Genomic DNA, 17,149 nt, shown 5'->3' with positions numbered 1-17,149 from the left:
CCAGGGCTGCTACTATTCCCTGGATAATTCCAAACTCTTCCAGCGCAAATGCCTTCATTCCTGGAGTCCTGAGGAATATCCTCTTACTATAAAGTGGATAAATAGATTAACTAAGTTACTCTTATCCTCTGGAATTCCCTGGAAAAGTTAACCCCCACATGGTTAAGTGAGCAAAGACCTGAGGGGTTTTTTTTATGGTACTTGTTAGGCACTTGCTATAAGCACTGTACTAAAGTGCTGGGGTAGACATATGGTAATCAGGTTGGACAAAGTCCCCGTTCACATGAGACTCACAGTCTAAGTAGGATTTAATCCCCATTTTACAGATAAGGTAACTGAGGTACAGACTTGTCCAAAGTAACAAAGCAGATAAGTGACAGAGCTGGGATTAAAACCCAGGTCTTCTGACTCCAACAAAGGTTCAGAAATAATTGGCCTCCCACCATTTCTGCCCTCTCTGGCCCTCCTGATCACATCTCAAAAAATGCCCCTCACCAAGTGGACCCTCAGTAAGTGCTACTACTGCTACAACTCACTTTTCCTCTTCCTGGGCTTGTTCGCACAGCCCAATTTATCTGGGGTAGCCCTGGAGTTCTTTAGACTGGCCTGGCCAATTGTTGAAAAATAACCAGATGCCCCAGTCTGCTTTGTTGGTGGCTGGGGAGGGGAGTGGGGGGAGAAGGTCCATAAGGGTTGGGTGGTGTCCCTGTGGTCCCGCTTTCAACCCATGATATGGTTGGCCTCCCCACCGTGGAGTTAGAAATACATCTGAGAATTTGAGATCCCACTCCTTCCAAAAGAAAAAGTCCCACAGGACCCGACAAGTCAGAACAAGGATGAGACTGCAGGTGGTTTTCTTCGAATTTATGATTCAAGAGCTGTTGATTTTCTCAGCATTGAAGTACTCCACTCTGCTTTGCTTTTCAACTGGATTTCTTCCCTTCTCCCCTGATCGTTAGGCAGTGGTTTGAATGAACAAAGTGAATGAAAATACACTATTAAATATTATGGCATGACTGATGCAATTATTACTTGTTCTATTATTTGTTCAGCTGCTTCATCCTAATGTGCTTGCCCTGACTGTAGCTTTATGCTTGTTCTTTTTTCAGTTTTCGCTATCTGAAAAGAATCCTCGTCTCCCCCTTTAGATCACAAACTCCTTGAGGGCAGGAAACTTGTGTCTTGCTACTGTTGTGCTTGTATAATCACCTAGTATAGCGCTTAGCATTCAGTGAGTGCAATTATTAGAACTTGCAGGGTCCTTTTTTATTTTGCAAAGCACTGCCACAATTTTCAATCTCATTTTTGCCTACATAACATCACTAAAAAGGGAGGCAGAGGAAGTTTTCCACATTTTACCAATGAAGAAACAGAGGCTGGGCAAGTAAGAAGCAGCCTGGTGTAGTGGATAGACCACAGGCTTGGAAGTCAGAAGGTCGTGGTTCTAATCCCGGCTCTGCTATTTGTCCGCTATGTGACCTTGGTCAAGTCACTTCACTTCTCTGTGCCTCAGTTACCTCATCTGTAGAACGGGGATCGAGACTGGGAGCCCCATTTGGGACAAGGACTGTGTCCAACCCCATCTGCTTGTATCCACCCCAGCGCTTAGTTCAGTGCCTGGAACACAGTAAGGGCTTAACAAATACCATAATTACTAAGTATAAGCACTCCCTCATTCTCAGCCTTTTTTGCAGTTTTGCAGGTTCCTCCTGGATCCTCTTCTACACTCCATCGACCCCAACTCCCTTGGAGAAATAGCTCAAATGGCTTCATCTAACACCTCTATGTGTTTGATACCCAAATCTACATTTCCCCCTACCTCTAAGCTGCCTTCAACACTGTGGACCACCCCCTTCTCCTGGAAACTTTATCCAACCTTGGCTTCACTGACTCTATCCTCTCCTGGTTCTCCTCCTATCTTTTTGGCCACTCCATCTCAGTCTTCTTGTGGGCTCAATCAGTACATTTTATTTGAGCGCTTACTGTGTGCAGGGCACTGTAGTAAGTGCTTGGGGGAGTACAGCACAATATAATAGACATTCTCTTCCCAAATCCCCCAATTGTGGGAGGCCCTCAAAACTCAATTCTGACTCCTATTCTCCAACTACAACCACTCCCTTGGAGAATTTATTCACTCTCATGACTTTAACTACCAACCCTATGTGGATGATTCCCAAATCTCCATCTCCAACCCTGATCTCTCTCCTTCTTTGCAGTTTCACATTTTCTCCGGCTTTCAGGACAGCTCTGCTTGGATGCCCCATGGTCACCTCAAACTTAAAATGTCCACAACAGAACTCCTCATCTTCCCACCCAAAACTTGTCCTCCCTCTGACTTTCCCATCACTGTAGACGGCACCATAATCCTCCCTTTCTCACAAGCCCATAACTTTGGCATTATCCTTAGCTCAACTCTCTCACTCCTCACTATTGGCTTCAAAGCTCTCAATCCCCTTTCCCCCCCTTCTTATCCTCCCTTCTCTCCTTCTCCATCCCATCCAACACACTCCGCTCCTCCGCTGATGCTAACCTCCTCGTTCTCGCCTCCCACTGCCGACCTTTGGTCCCTGTCCTGCCTCTGGCCTGGAATGTCCTCCCTCCTCTGCCAAACAATCATACTTCCCCCCTTCAAAGCCCTACTGAAGGAAGTCTCACCTCCTTCAAGAGGCCTTCCCAGACTAAGCCCCACTTTTCCTCATCTAATAATAATAATAATGGTATTTGTTAAGCTCTTACTATTCATTCATTCAATTCATTCAATCGTATTTATTGAGCTTTTACTGTGTGCAAAGCGCTGTACTAAGCGCTTGGGGAGTACAAGTCACTATGCTGTCACATAAGTTACTATGTGTCAAGCACTGTTCTAAGTGCTGGGGTAGATAGAGGGTAATCAGGTTGTCCCACGTGGGACTCACGCTCTTAATCCCCATTTTACAGATGAGGTTACTGAGGCACAGAGAAGTTAAGTGAGTTGCCCAAGGTCACACAGTTGACAAATGGCAGAGGAGGGATTAGAGCCCACATCCTGACTCCCAAGCCCCTGCTCTTTCCACTAAGACACGTTCTGCATCAACCTGACTTTGCTCTTCCCCTTCTCCCAGCCTGAAAGCACTTATGTATAGATCTGTCATTTTTTTATTTATATTGATGCCTGTCTCCCCACTGTCCCTGACTCCTGCTCTAGTCTGTGAGATCGTTGTGGGCAGGGATTGTTACTGTTTAGTGCTGTATGGTTCTTTCCCAAGTGCTTAGCACAGTGCTCCGCACACAGTAAGCATTTAATAAATACGATTTAATGAATTCCCCCCTCCTCCAGTCCAGGCAGCTGAGGCCTAGAACTGCACAGGGGAGGGGACACTGTCATCCTCATTCCCCCCTCCCTGGCCTGCAAACTCGTTATGGGCAAGAAACATTCATTCATTCAATCGTATTTATTGAGTGCTTACTGTGTGCAGAGCAACATGTTTTATTGGACTTTCCCAAGTGCTTAGGACAGTGCTCAGCATATAGTAAGCACTCAGTAAATACCTCCGATTCCCCAAGAGGCCTTCCCAGACTAAGCCCCCCTTTTCCTCAGCTCCCCCTCCTTTCCATCACCTTGAATTACTCCCTTTGCCCTTGGCCCTCTCTTCCAGCCCCACAGCACTTATCTACATACGCATATATCTATAATTATATATATATATATATATATATATATATATATATATATATATATAGATGCCTATTTACTTGTTTTGATGTCCAGTGCTTAGAACAGTGCATATATCTATACTTCTAGATAGATAGATAGATAGATGCCTATTTACTTGTTTTGATGTCCAGCGCTTAGAACAGTGCTTGGCACATAGAAAACGCTTAACAAATGCCATCATTATTATCATTATTATTATTATTATCATGTCTATCTCCCCTCCTTCTAGACTGTAGGCCCGGTGTGGGCAGGGATTTTCTCTATTGCTGAATTGTACTTTCCAAGCGTCTAGTACAGTGCTCTACTCACAGTCAGCAGTCCATAAATACAATTGAAGGAATGAATGAAGGGAGAACGGCAGGCTCATTCTCCCCATTCCCCCATGCATGCACCAGGTCCAGGCCCCCTCACTACTGCTCCCTGAGCCTTGCACGAGGAAGGAATCACCAACAGCCCCCCATCCCTCCACACTCCGGATCCTCGACCCCCCACCCAAGAAAAAGGAAGGGACTCGAAAGGAAACCACCCTGTGCCAACAGTCACCCAGCAACACCTAACGAACCTGATAATGCTGCTATAATCATCTGCTACGCAGCTCAGAACTTATTTAATAATAATAATAATGATAGTAATGATAATGATAGCAATTATTACTGTGTGGAGACACTGTACTAAGCACCTGGGAGGGTACAACATAACAACTTGATAGACACATTCCCTATCCACAACGAGCTAACGGTGTATTAGGGAGCTTACATTCTAGAGGGAAATCCACCACAAATTGCTTTAGACTGTTGGGTGTTTCTCATTTACAGGTGGGAGCTTCTCGTTCTGGTCCGCAAAAATTCCACACAATAGGAGAGCCTACAGAGAGGTGATGGGAAGCACCAGTAGTTTTCAAAGTGGAGTAAGAGCTTCAGTAACAGTCGGCTTCTACATTAGAGGGAATTCATGTACAATGATGGATAGGTTGTAATCATCACCACTGCTTTCACAGTAGAATGATTTTTTCTTACAGCAGAAACAGTAAAAGCAGGGGAAAAAAATCAGTAAAACAAACCTGCTAAAAATTCATACAATAACCCCAAAAGGAAAGAAAAAAAAGACACTTTCTAGTGAGTCGCATTTGTTTCTGTCCAAAGCCTTTTGGGACTTAGAAAGCTCACTATTTTGGGATCAGTTCTTCGTCACTAGCCTGAGTCATCTTGGTGATGGTGTTTTGTCTGGAAAAACAGAGCAGACTTCAGGACAGATGGAGACAGTAAACTGGAAAAGGTGGAGTTGAGTGGCCAGCACATGGCTTGGGGATCATGAAGGATGAGACAGAAAGACGCTGGTGCCATGTCTCTTGGTGGGTATCTTCGAACTCCAATAGGATTTTGGAATTTAAGTTCCCCAAGTCAGCCGGGCTATTGCTTATTGAACATCGAATTGCGAGTGAATCCAGTGTAGTTCTCATCAGCATCAGAAGACAGGGAAGACAGGAGACTGTAAGCTTGTTGTGGGGAGGGAATGTGCCTTACTACTGTTATATTAAACTCCCCCCGGCACTTAGTACAGTGCTCTGCACACAGTAAGTGCTCACTAAATATGCAAGATTGAAGGAGGAGGAGGATTAATGGGAAATGCTGGTCTACTGTACCCAAATGTACAACTGGGGATTTATGCAGTGGCCCTGCATTAATGGCAATAGGAAGAAGCAAATGAAATGCCATTTCATCAAGACTTTTTTTTTTACAATTTTTTTTAACGGTATTTCTTAAGCACTTACAATGTGCCAGACACTATACTAAGTGTTGGGGGAGATACACGATACAAGACACACTCTGTGTCCCACAGGGCCTCACAGTCTTAATTCGCATTTTACAGGTGAGGTAACTGCGGCACACAGAAGTGAAATGTCTTACCTAATGTCCCACAACAGACCAGTGGTGGAGCTGGGACTATTACTCAGGCCCTCTGAGGTTTTTCCACTAGGCCACACCACTTCTTAAATTACTACTTTGCCTAGAGTGGGCTGACAACATTCAACGTTGTGAGTCTACCACCCTGGACTTTCTGACAGTTGGGAATGATCAGATCCTGGAAGGTTGAATAAGAGGTACATGGAATTAGCCACTCTGCCTCGAAGAAAACTTTTCAACAGGTCCACACTCTCTCCACCTTCAAAGCCCTATTAAAATCAGATCTCCTTCAAAAAACCCTACCTGACTAATCTCTCATTTTATTTTATTTTATTTTATTTTGTTAGTATGTTTGGTTTTGTTCTCTGTCTCCCCCTTTTAGACTGTGAGCCCACTGTTGGGTAGGGACTGTCTCTATATGTTGCCAACTTGGACTTCCCAAGTGCTTAGTACAGTGCTCTGCACACAGTAAGCGCTCAATAAATACGATTGATTGATTGATTATTTTCCCTCACTATTGCCTCACCAATGCATGTAGTTCCATTCCCTAAGCACTTACTCACCCCACCCTCACATCACTTAATCAATGGTATGTACTGAGCGCTTACTGTCTGCAGACCACTGTCCTAGGCTTTTGGGAGAGTTCAACAGTGTCCTTCATTCCATCGTGTTTATTGAGCATTTACTGTGTGCAGAACACTGCACTGAGAGCTTGGAAGAGTACAATACTACAATAAACAGACACATTCCCTGTCCACAACGGTTATGTACATATAGTATGCTCTGTTGCTGCCCTTACCCGTAATGTATTTTGAAGTCTCCCCCACTAGACTGGAAGCTCCTTAAAGGATTGTGTCTAACAACTATACTTTCCCAAGTTCTGAGTACAGTGCTCCGCACACAGTAAGTGCCCAATAAATGCCATTGATTGATTGATTGGTGCCTTCCTGGTGTCCTGTATGATGTGGATGACCTTAGGGTACTTCAAAACAAGGTGAAATGATCCGCTGAATGTGCACAGGGAAGCCTGCTTGCACTTGATTTATACAACCTGCTCCTGTTTAATTGCCTGTTCCAGCAATGACTCAATTTTAGCTTCTAATAGCTACACTCGATTGGCTCGCGGTAGATATTTCCTCCTGAACGTGTTTTGCCCTTCGCCTGTTCCTCAGGCCATCGGGGAAATCTGCTCAGGGAACATCACTCTACCCCAGTGGGGACAAACACTAACAGCCCGGATTTCCCATCAGGTCCCTCTCCTGAGGCGGGAGACAATTATCCTCCCGTCGCTCCTGCGAGGGAGGCGGAGGATTCTTTGGAGCCCAGGCAGGTGTTCAGAAATCAAGAGATCGGATCTGAAAGCTCGCAGAGAGGAATGTTATTTCTGGGGAAACACTGATCTCGCTCCTCATCAATGCAGCTACAAAATGGAAGTTCAGCACCTCCTACAATGATGAATTCCATTTCCTGCTGGGGGAAGAAATGTTGGCTTTCATTTGTCTCGAATGAACAGCCCATTAATGCCCCCGCAATGAGCTCTTATTTGTGTGAGCCAAAGCAGAAATAAAAGGACAGAATTTTGGGGACACAGTTCTCTAATAGCCCTTCCTGGGGACCCCCGACCCCTTGACTACTGGTATTTTGAGTTCCAGACCCAGAGAAAAAGGGGTGAGTATCCCGCCTCCCTACTGGCATCTAGTTTTCCCAGAGGTTTGTGATGAAGGGCCTCATCGACATTCAACGAGAGCCCTGTGGTGCAAACATGGACTTCAGCCTGCAAGGTTCTGGTGGGGGCCTGCTCTGATTTTCCACTGACTTTCAGCAACCGAGACAGGCACACCTGCTCTTGGACTCGATCTGTGGGGCAGCAGGGACATAAATTATGTCTCCCCGGTCACCTTTACCCTCCATCTTATTGACTTTGGCCAAAAGTGATGTTGAAAACAGGTCAGGGAAGCAGCGGGACTCAACAGGATGGCCAGATTTCTACACCGAAAAACCAGGTCAGCTCAGCCCCTATTCCTTGGCCAGTGCTGACAAGTGAGCACAGTTTCTCGCTCTGTCACTCAGCCCTGGGACTTTTGGGGTCTGTGGAGAAGGAAGGGCAGAGTGACAGAGAGCTCACAGGGGCATTGAGGGGATGGAGTGGAATCCTAACTGATGTGTGGAACAATTTAAATACTATACACATTTAGGAATATTTCGAGATATACATGCCGACAAAGAACTCACGGGAACTTGGCTGGGAATTTTATGCGATTCCCAAAGATCAAACCATGGTCACATAAGTCGAGGGTCCCTCCGGGATGAGAGCAGACTCAATAACACATCTCTCCGCCCTATTTTCCCTCTCTTCTGCATCACCTGTGCACTTGAATCCTCGTCTCTTAAGCACTTTGTTACTCACCCCATCCCCATAGCACTTATACTCAGTTGTCTCCCTCACCTGTATTTTATTTTCATCACCAGTGGTATTTATCATTATTATGGCGTTTCTTAAGAGCTTACTATCTGCCAGGCACTGTACTAAGCGCTGGAGTAGATACAAGCAAATCGGGTTGGACACAGTCTCTGTCCCATGTGGGGCTCACAGTTTTAATCTCCAGTTTACAGATGAGGTAACTGAGGCCCAGAGAAGTGAAGTGCTTTGCCCAAGGTCACCCAGCAGACAAGTGGCGGAGTCAGGATTAGAACCCATGACCTTCTGACACCCAGGCCCATGGTCTATCTACTTTTCCGTGCTACTTCTGCTGCTTATTGGGCACTTACTGTGTTCAGAGCACTGCCCTGGGCGCTTGGGAGAGTACAATCCAACAGAGCTGGCAGACATGTACCCTGCCTACAATAATGCCTGCCTTCTTTGCCATATTGTAAACTCACCGAGGGCAGGGACTGTGTCTACCTATTCTAATATACTTTCCCAACAGCTTCGAAATATGGAGTTCTACCCACTGAAAGTGCTCAATAAATATACCACTGATTGATTGGCTGTCAGCACCTTCACCGCCTGCAGAGACAGCTAAAGAGCACCAGAGAATTAAGCCAAGTAAATGTGACTCTTTTATCCTGTCTTTCTCTGTCAAATTACGATTCTATTTGGGAACTAAAACACATCCTCTCTGTCAATCAAGAGGAAGCTAATGAACCGGGCGTTCCAACCAGGACTCAGGTTAACTCAGGTAGGTTGTCCCTTGGTATCGACATGGGATTTGGGCTAAATAATAATAATTGTGGTATTCGTTAAGCACTTTCTGTGTGCCCGTCACCGGAATAAGCACCGGGGTGGATACAAGCCAATCGGGCTGGACACAGGCCCTGTCCCACATTCAGTTCACAGTCTCAATCCTCATTTTGTAGATGAGGTAACTGAGGCACAGAGAAGTGAAGTGACTTGCTAAAGGTCATTCAACAGACAAGTAGCAAGTGTGAAGCAGCACGGCCTAATGGAAAGAACGGGGCCTGGTCGTCAGAGGACCTGGGTTCTAATCCCAGCTCTGTCACTTGACTTCTGCGTCACCTAGGGGAAGTCATTTAATTTCTCTGAGCCTCTTTTTCATCATCTGCAAAATGGGGGTTAAATACCCTCTATTTAGACTGCGAGCCCTGTTTGGGATAGGCACTGCATCCAGTCTGCATTTACTGTATCTACTCCAGTGCTGAGTACGGTTGTTTGCTTATAGTAAGAGCCAAATAGCATAATTATTATTATATAGGGGAACCTGCCTGATGGCGATGAAGGTATTATTAAGCACTTACTATGTGCCAGGCACTGTACTAAGCACTGGGGTGGATACAAACAAATCAAGTTGAACACAATCCCTGTCTCAAGAGGGGCTCACAGTTTCAATCCTCATTTGACAAATGAGGTAACTGACGGACAGAGAATTGAAGTAACTTTCCCAAGGTCACACAGCTAACAAGTGGCGGAGCCAAGATAAGGACCCATGACCTTCTGATTCCTAGGCCCATGCTCTATCCACTATGCCACGCTGCATCTTGGGGCACAGCACTAGGGGCAATCCCCGGAAACATAGATCATGACCCTCTCCTTGAGACAGGGAGGCAAGAGGGGAACTAGTGATCCAGTTCAACCCGAGTGACTCGGAGATTGAGATTATGTAGGGCCCGGTTTGGATTTGGAGCCAAGAAGGTGCCTGGAATCCGCAACATCTCATCTTGGGTGAAGTGATCGGTTAATTCCCCATTTGTTTCTTCCTCTTGAGCCCCGTGGTTCAGCTGCTGAGTTTCTGCCTCTCTGCTGTTGCAGTGGGAACATCAGGATAACGAACAACTTTCCACGAGTGAGACTGCTTAGTCTCTAGGTTTTAGCCAGCAACACTAAAAACTCAGGAGCGGATATTTTCTGGGCTGAATACTCTCAATGCACTCATCTCTTTGTTTTGTTTTTTTAATTATCATTATTGTTAGGATACACTCAGGAGATGTAAACTACAAGGGGGCAGCTCAGTCTCAACTCTCTGTGCTTCCTTTGAAATCTGCAACTTGTCTGCTGTGTGGGCAAGTCACTTCACTTCTCTGTGCCTCAGTTTCTGCCTCTGTAAAATGGGGTTTAAATCCTCCTCCCTCTGACTTAGACTGTGAGCCCATGTGGGACAGGGACCGTGTTTAACCTGACTAGCTTCTCCCGCAACTGGTACAGTGCCTGACGATAGTAAGGGCGTAATGGGAAACATTGAAAAGAAAGAATTTCTCCAGTGAAATCAGTTCTGAGCATCTTAAAAGGAACACTATATGCAGTACAGTCCTTGATGCCTTTAATCATCCCCTTATATAGATAGGAAGGCAAACCAGTTCCAGCAACCTGCTCCCTCTGATGCAAGCAGTTATGCTAATTCCTTCTCTCCTCCACCAGGCCAGCAGTTGTCCTGCTTTAAATCCTCTCTAACGACTGCTTGGGGTAAACACCACAAGGATGAAATATCTTCACGTTCTACCTCATTTTGGAAGTCTCCTGGCCCTCCTGACTCCACATCAACGTTCATCGAGGCCTCCTTCCTTGAAGGGTTGCTGCGATTTTCGCCACTTTCTCCTGACTATCTCCTCTCTCACAGGAGCATCCCATGGCAGTGCTGGAGGGGAAGCATCTGTTGTTGTCTAGGCACCATTTGTCATCTAGTTTCCTACCAGCCCCTTTGCCTCCCACTACAACGGCCCAGATTAGTCATAGAGTCTATTGCCTGCTGTGATCTGTGGACTGGAAAGCCTGAAAGAAACCTCTAAACGCTGGGCAAAATAGTTTGAGTCTCAACGTTTGAGCTGAATGGAGAGAAAAGGCCATGCTGTTGTTCCTTTTGTAAGAGCACTGACCCACTTCCAAGCCCCTGAACTCAGAGCTGAATTCTCCGTCCCACCCGGATGGGAATAAGACAGATTCCTTCTAGGGGTCGCAGTGCCCAGGCATCCATAGAAAAGGAGGTAGAAAGGTGGATGACGAAGATGCGCATGACTTTTGGGGTGCTGACAGAGGGTGGCATTAAGCCTCAGAGCAACTGGTGAGCTACGAAGCAGGCATGGAATCCAACCTTGGCTATGGCCGTAACACGTGGACCTAAAGCCGATGCCATAGTCAATGTTTAGAGCAGTCCATTGGTGTCACCTGTGTCACTTTTGAGAAGTAGTGTGGCCCAATGGAAAGAGTACAGGCCTGGGGGTCGGGAGACCTGGGTTCTAATCCCGATTCAGCCGCTTGTCTGCTGTGCGAACTTAGGCAACTCACTTCAAGTCTCAGTTTTCTCAAAATGGGGATGACATATTTTTTTCCCCTCTCCCTTAGACTGTGGAACAGGCGCTGTGTCTGATCTGCTTCTATTGTAATTACCTCAGGGCTTAACACATACTACAGTATGTACTATTCAGTGCTACAACTAATAAAAAAGGGCAGATGTGGATCTCAGACAACAGGGTCCACCAGAGAAGCAATGCTCTTCTCATCATCCCTCACTGGGTGGGACGTACAAGGAGAAGAAACATCAATCGTATAGCCCAAAAGTAGCTCTGTGCACTTGAATTTGTGACCTTTGGCCCTTGGTAATCACCCCACAGCACTTAAATTACATAGTATAAATGATTTATACCATTGATGGAATGCTTGATTGATGGCCAGAATGGCCAGAAGCCCCTGAGCTGCTGTAGGATTTTCTGAGAGCCAACCTACAGCTCTACTCTGCACATAGAAGGGCTCAATAAATACTCCTGATGGATTCAACCTTCCAAAATACAATGATTTCAGTCAACTAAACCGATTCCCGTTGCCTCTCAGCTTTAACACGAACTTACAAATCATAGGAAATTGAAGGTCTGCCCAGGGAAATACTATTTTCCCTACTTTTATTCCAGGGCTTGGCACAAAATAAGCACTTAACGAATGCCGTCATTATTATTATTTGTATCCACCTGGGGGAGGAGGGGCTATGGTTCCTACCCCTGGCTCCATCTGTGACCGCTCCTCTAGGCTCCAGGTCTACAAGTCCCAGCAGACCCGTGGGACAACCATCCACGGCCAGTAACACCTGTGTGTACTGTGAGCACGGTGACGGTACTGAGGCTGCCCTTGGGCGGACTGGAGGAAGGTACGTGGAGGCTGGGTTGGGTCATCAAATCAAAGGCCACTCTGAGTTCTGCCCTACTGACTCATTTCTGGATAATAATAGTAACAATAATAATAATTGTGGTATTTGTTAAGCACTTACTACGTGCCAGTCACCATACTAAGTGCTGGGATAGATACAAGGTGATTGGGTTGGACACAGTTCCTATCCCATGTTAGGCTCACAGTCTTAATCCCCATTTTCCAGATCAATCAATCAATCAATCGTATTTATTGAGCGCTTACTGTGTGCAGAGCACGGTACTAAGCGCTTGGGAAGTGCAAGTTGGCAACATATAGAGACAGTCCCTACCCAACAGTGGGCTCACAGTCTAAAAGACTCATTTTCCAGATGAGATAATAATTATGGTATTTGTTAAGCACTTACTATGTTCCGAGCACTGTTCTAAGCGCTGAACTGAGGCCCAGAGAAGTGACTGCCCAAGGCCACACAGCACACAAGAGGTGGAGTATATATACATATATATATATATATATACATATATACATATATATATATGTATATATGTTTGTACATATTTTTTACTCTATTTATTTATTTAATTTATTTGTACATATCTATTCTATGTATTTTATTTTGTTAGTATCTTTGGTTTTGTTCTCTGTCTCCCCCTTTTAGACTGTGAGCCCACTGTTGGGTAGGGACTGTCTCTATATGTTGCCAACTTGTACTTCCCAAGCGCTTAGTACAGTGCTCTGCACATAGTAAGCGCTCAATAAATACGATTGATGATGATGATTAGAACCCAGGTCCTTCTGACTCTCAAGCCCATGTTCTAGCCTCTAGGCCAAGCTGCTCCTGGATCCCCCAAGAGACACTGTAACACGCAGTATTGGTGAACTTTCTGTTTCTAAGTCATCCAGGGGGATTTCCATGGAGGCCTGAGAAATTTGGTAGGAATGTAACCACGGGCAGAGCATCAGAAATGAAAACGTCTGCGGCGATAAGCAGACAATGGCATCAAGGCTGTGCTGAATGACTTACTGGAAAAGACAAAGCCCTTTGACCCAGTTCCCTCTAGACCCGCTTTCTCTCATCATTAAATCCTGTTTTTCCACTCCTAAAAGGAGCAACTCAGTAGGCCGGGGATCAGTGGGCTGAAGATACCAATTCATAATAATAAAAATAATTATGGTATTTATTAAGTGCTTACTATGTGCCAAGCATTTTTCTAAGCACTGGGGTAGATACAAGATAATCTGGTTGGACACAGACCGGTCCCATATGGGGTTCACATTTTGCCGATGAGATAACTGAGGCTCAGAGAAGTAAAGTGACTTGCCCAAAGTCACACAGCAGATGAGTGGCAGAACCGGGATTAGAACCCCCATCCTCTGACTCCCAAATTCATGCTCTTGCCACTCGGCCATGCTGCTTCCCACTTCATCTACAAATGGACATTGTAATCAGATTGTCCTGCTCTGTTACTGGACTGTTGGGGCTGAGATCACTACTGGTCAGTCCCCTTTTGAGTTACACTTTTTTTAAATGATATTCATTAAGCGCTTACTATGTGCCAGGCACTGTACTAAGCGCTGAGGTAGATCCAAGCTAATCAGGTTGGACACAGTCCTTGTCCTACATGGAACTCATGGTCTTAATCTCCATTGCACCTGTATATATGTATGTACATATTTATTACTCTATTTATTTATTTTACTTGTACATATCTATTCTATTTATTTTATTTTGTTAGTATGTTTGATTTTGTTCTCTGTCTCCCCCTTTTAGACTGTGAGCCCACTGTTGGGTAGGGACTGTCTCTATATGTTGCCATCTTGTACTTCCCAAGGGCTTTTAGTACAGTGCTCTGCACACAGTAAGCGCTCAATAAATACGATTGATTGATTGATTGATTTTACAGATGAGGGAACTGAAAGCACAGAGTGAAGTGACTTGCCCAGAGTCACACAGCAGACAAGTGATGGAGCCGGGATTAGAACCCAGATCCTTCTAACTTCTGGGCCCTTGCTTTGGTGTCTGTTGACCCCTGGCCTGGTGGAGAGAATTACCCAGATCAGCCTCCTCTCCGATCTCCCATCCTCCTGTCTCTCCCCACTTCAGTCTATACTTCACGCTGCTGCCCGAATCGTCTCTGTGCAGAAACGCTCTGGGCATGTTACTCCCCTCCTCAAAAATCTCCAGTGGCTACCAATCAATCTGCGCATCAGGCAGAAACTCCTCACCCTGGGCTTCAAGGCTGTCCATCCCCTCGCCCCCTCCTACCTCCCCTCCCTTCTCTCCTTCTCCAGCCCAGCCCGCACCCACTTAAGTAAGCACTTAACAGATACCACCATTATTATTATTAAGCACTGTTCAAAGCGCCGAGAAAAGTCAGTACACACGACTCCACGTATCTGGGGAAACTTGTTCCCGGGACTTACCATATCTTCGGATTCAGAGTCAGCTGGAGGGACGAGTCAAAGTCATCTCGTAAGATCACGCCATCGCTATGGATTTCAGCTGAAAAGAGAAACGGAGAGGGGTAAAACCGACTGCCCCGGTGATTCATTTCCCTGCTTCTTGAAATGGAATCTCTATGGGACGAGTGAGTTTGTGGGACTGTAAGCTCTTTGTGGGCAGGGAAGCAGCGTGATCTGGTGGGGAGAGCACAGGCCTGGGTGTCAGAAGGACCTGGGTTCTAATCCTGGCTCCGCCACTTACCCATTGTGTGACCTTGGGCAAGTCACTGTGAACCTTTTGTGGAAAAGGGACAGGGACTGTGTCCAACCGGATTAACTTGTATCTACCCCAGTGCTTAGTAGAATGTCTGTCACAGAGTAATCGCATAACAATTCCTAAAAAAAGAAATTGCTTAGTATACTGTTCTACACACAGAAAGTGCTCAATAAATACCATTGACTGACGGTAGAAATATCTGTCTGGACCTAAATTTGTCCAAGAGCAAAAGGAACTTCTAGTGCCCCAGTGGTAGGTTGGGAGGCAGAGATCACCAGTCATTATCTAAGTGTGCCCGCCATCCACCAAATAATAATAATAATGATAATAATGATGATGGCATTTATTAAGCGCTTACTATGTGCAAAGCACTGTTCTAAGCGCTGGGGAGGTTACAAGTTCATCAGGTTGTCCCAATACAGTCTCCTTGTTCAGTCCTCTCTCTGCATTTCTGCCTGGGCCTGCCAGGTGGGTTGGCATGCTTTTACTTCTCGACCTCCCATTCTGCTTGCCTTCTGGCAACTGCTCATTTATTACTCTATTTATTTATTTTACTTGTACATATTTATTCTATTTGTTTTATTTGGTTTATGTGTTTTGTTTTGCTGTCTGCCTCCCCCTCTAGACTGTGAGCCCACTGTTGGGTAGGGACCGTCTCTATGTGTTGCCAGCTTGTACTTCCCAAGCGCTTAGTGCAGTGCTCTGCACACAGTAAGCGCTCAATAAATATGATTGAATGAATGAATGAATGAATGCTCAGAGCTTTGTGGGGTAGAAGAGGGGAAAGGCTTGAGGATGCAGAAGAGGGAGAATAACATCAGAGGGTGGGGAAGTAGAGAAATTACCTCCCAGAGGGAAAAGGCACAGAAATACCAAGGAAGTTATCTATATTGCAGATGTTTGAGCAGATGAGAGATCACATATGTTTGTACGGATTTATTACTCTATTTATTTTACTTGTACATATTTACTATTATGTTTATTTTCTTAATGATGTGCATCTTTTAGACTGTGAGCCCACTGTTGGGTAGGGACTGTCTCTATATGTTGCCAACTTGTACTTCCCAAGCGCTTAGTACAGTGCTCTGCACACAGTAAGCGCTCAATAAATATGATTGATTGATTGATTGATCTAGCTTTATTTCTATTTATTCTGACGACTTGACACCCAGCCACATGTTTTGTTTTGTTGTCTGTCTCCCCCTTCTAGACTGTGAGCCCGTTGTTGGGTAGGGACCGTCTCTATATGTTGCTGACTTGTATTTCCCCAGTGCTTAGTACAGTGCTCTGCACACAGTAAGCACTCAATAAATACGATTGAATGAATGAATCACGCCTTGTTGAAACTGAAACTCAGTTCCTCTAGGTGACCTTCAGAAATAGAGGCATAGGACAGCCAAATTTGAAAGAAAAAAGAACGAAACAAAGCAGTTTTGCATTCTGTAACATTTTCTTTTTTAAAAGGGGAAGGGAGGCTGAAAGAGACAGACAGAAAGTGGTAGAGACTCAGACCCTGGGGCCAATCGGCAGGTCAACAAATGTCCTGGGGGAAAATCTTCAGTTGACCTGCTGATAACAAACGACTTTCAGCCAAGTCATACAAGCCACCCTCGAAACCTCTTCGGCCACTGCACATTTGTTGCATTGAAACCTTTACGACTGTTCAGAAAGAGATCCCTGATTCACATCCGAGCACCCCCGGCTAGTACTATCGTGTTGCCCTTGCATTTGGATTTGCATTCTTTATTCACCTCTCCCTCAGCCTCATAGCACTGATGTACATAGCCATAATTTTTAAATTTATTTTCATGTCTGCCTCCCCTTCTAGGATGTAAGCTCATGGTGAGCAGGGAACGTGTCTCCCAACTCTGTTATACTGTAATAATAATAAAGGTTCTTGTTAAGCCTTACTATGTGCCAGGCACTGTACTGAGCGTTGGGGTAGATTCAAGCAAATCGGGTTGGACGTAGTCCCTGTCCCACATAGGACTCACACTCTGAATCCTCATTTTACAGATGAGATAACTGAGGCCCAGAAAAATGAAATGACTTGCCCAAGGGCACACAGCAGACAAGTGGAGGAGCAAGGATTAGAATCCACAACCTTTTGACTCTGGGGCCATGTTGCTTCGCACTATTCATTCAATCGTATTTACTGAGCGCTTACTGTGTGCAGAGCACTGTACTAAGCGCTTGGGAAGTACAAGTCGGCAACATATATGCATATGTTGCATATATATATG

General features: G+C 45.3%; 1 protein-coding gene across 1 annotated transcript in view; it reads right to left on the bottom strand.

Moving 5' to 3' along the window:
• Window positions 1-17,149, bottom strand: part of RELN (reelin) — a 368,099-nt gene that overhangs the window by 227,086 nt on the left and 123,864 nt on the right. Inside the window, exon 7 of the mRNA XM_038740909.1 lies at window positions 14,612-14,690. Within this exon, the coding sequence (XP_038596837.1) occupies window positions 14,612-14,690 (79 nt within the window). The remainder of the gene's footprint in view (window positions 1-14,611; window positions 14,691-17,149) is intronic.

Source organism: Tachyglossus aculeatus (assembly GCF_015852505.1).
Source record: "Tachyglossus aculeatus isolate mTacAcu1 chromosome 12 unlocalized genomic scaffold, mTacAcu1.pri SUPER_6_unloc_1, whole genome shotgun sequence".
Taxonomy (NCBI): domain Eukaryota; kingdom Metazoa; phylum Chordata; class Mammalia; order Monotremata; family Tachyglossidae; genus Tachyglossus; species Tachyglossus aculeatus.
This window is presented reverse-complemented; position numbering and strand designations above follow the sequence as displayed.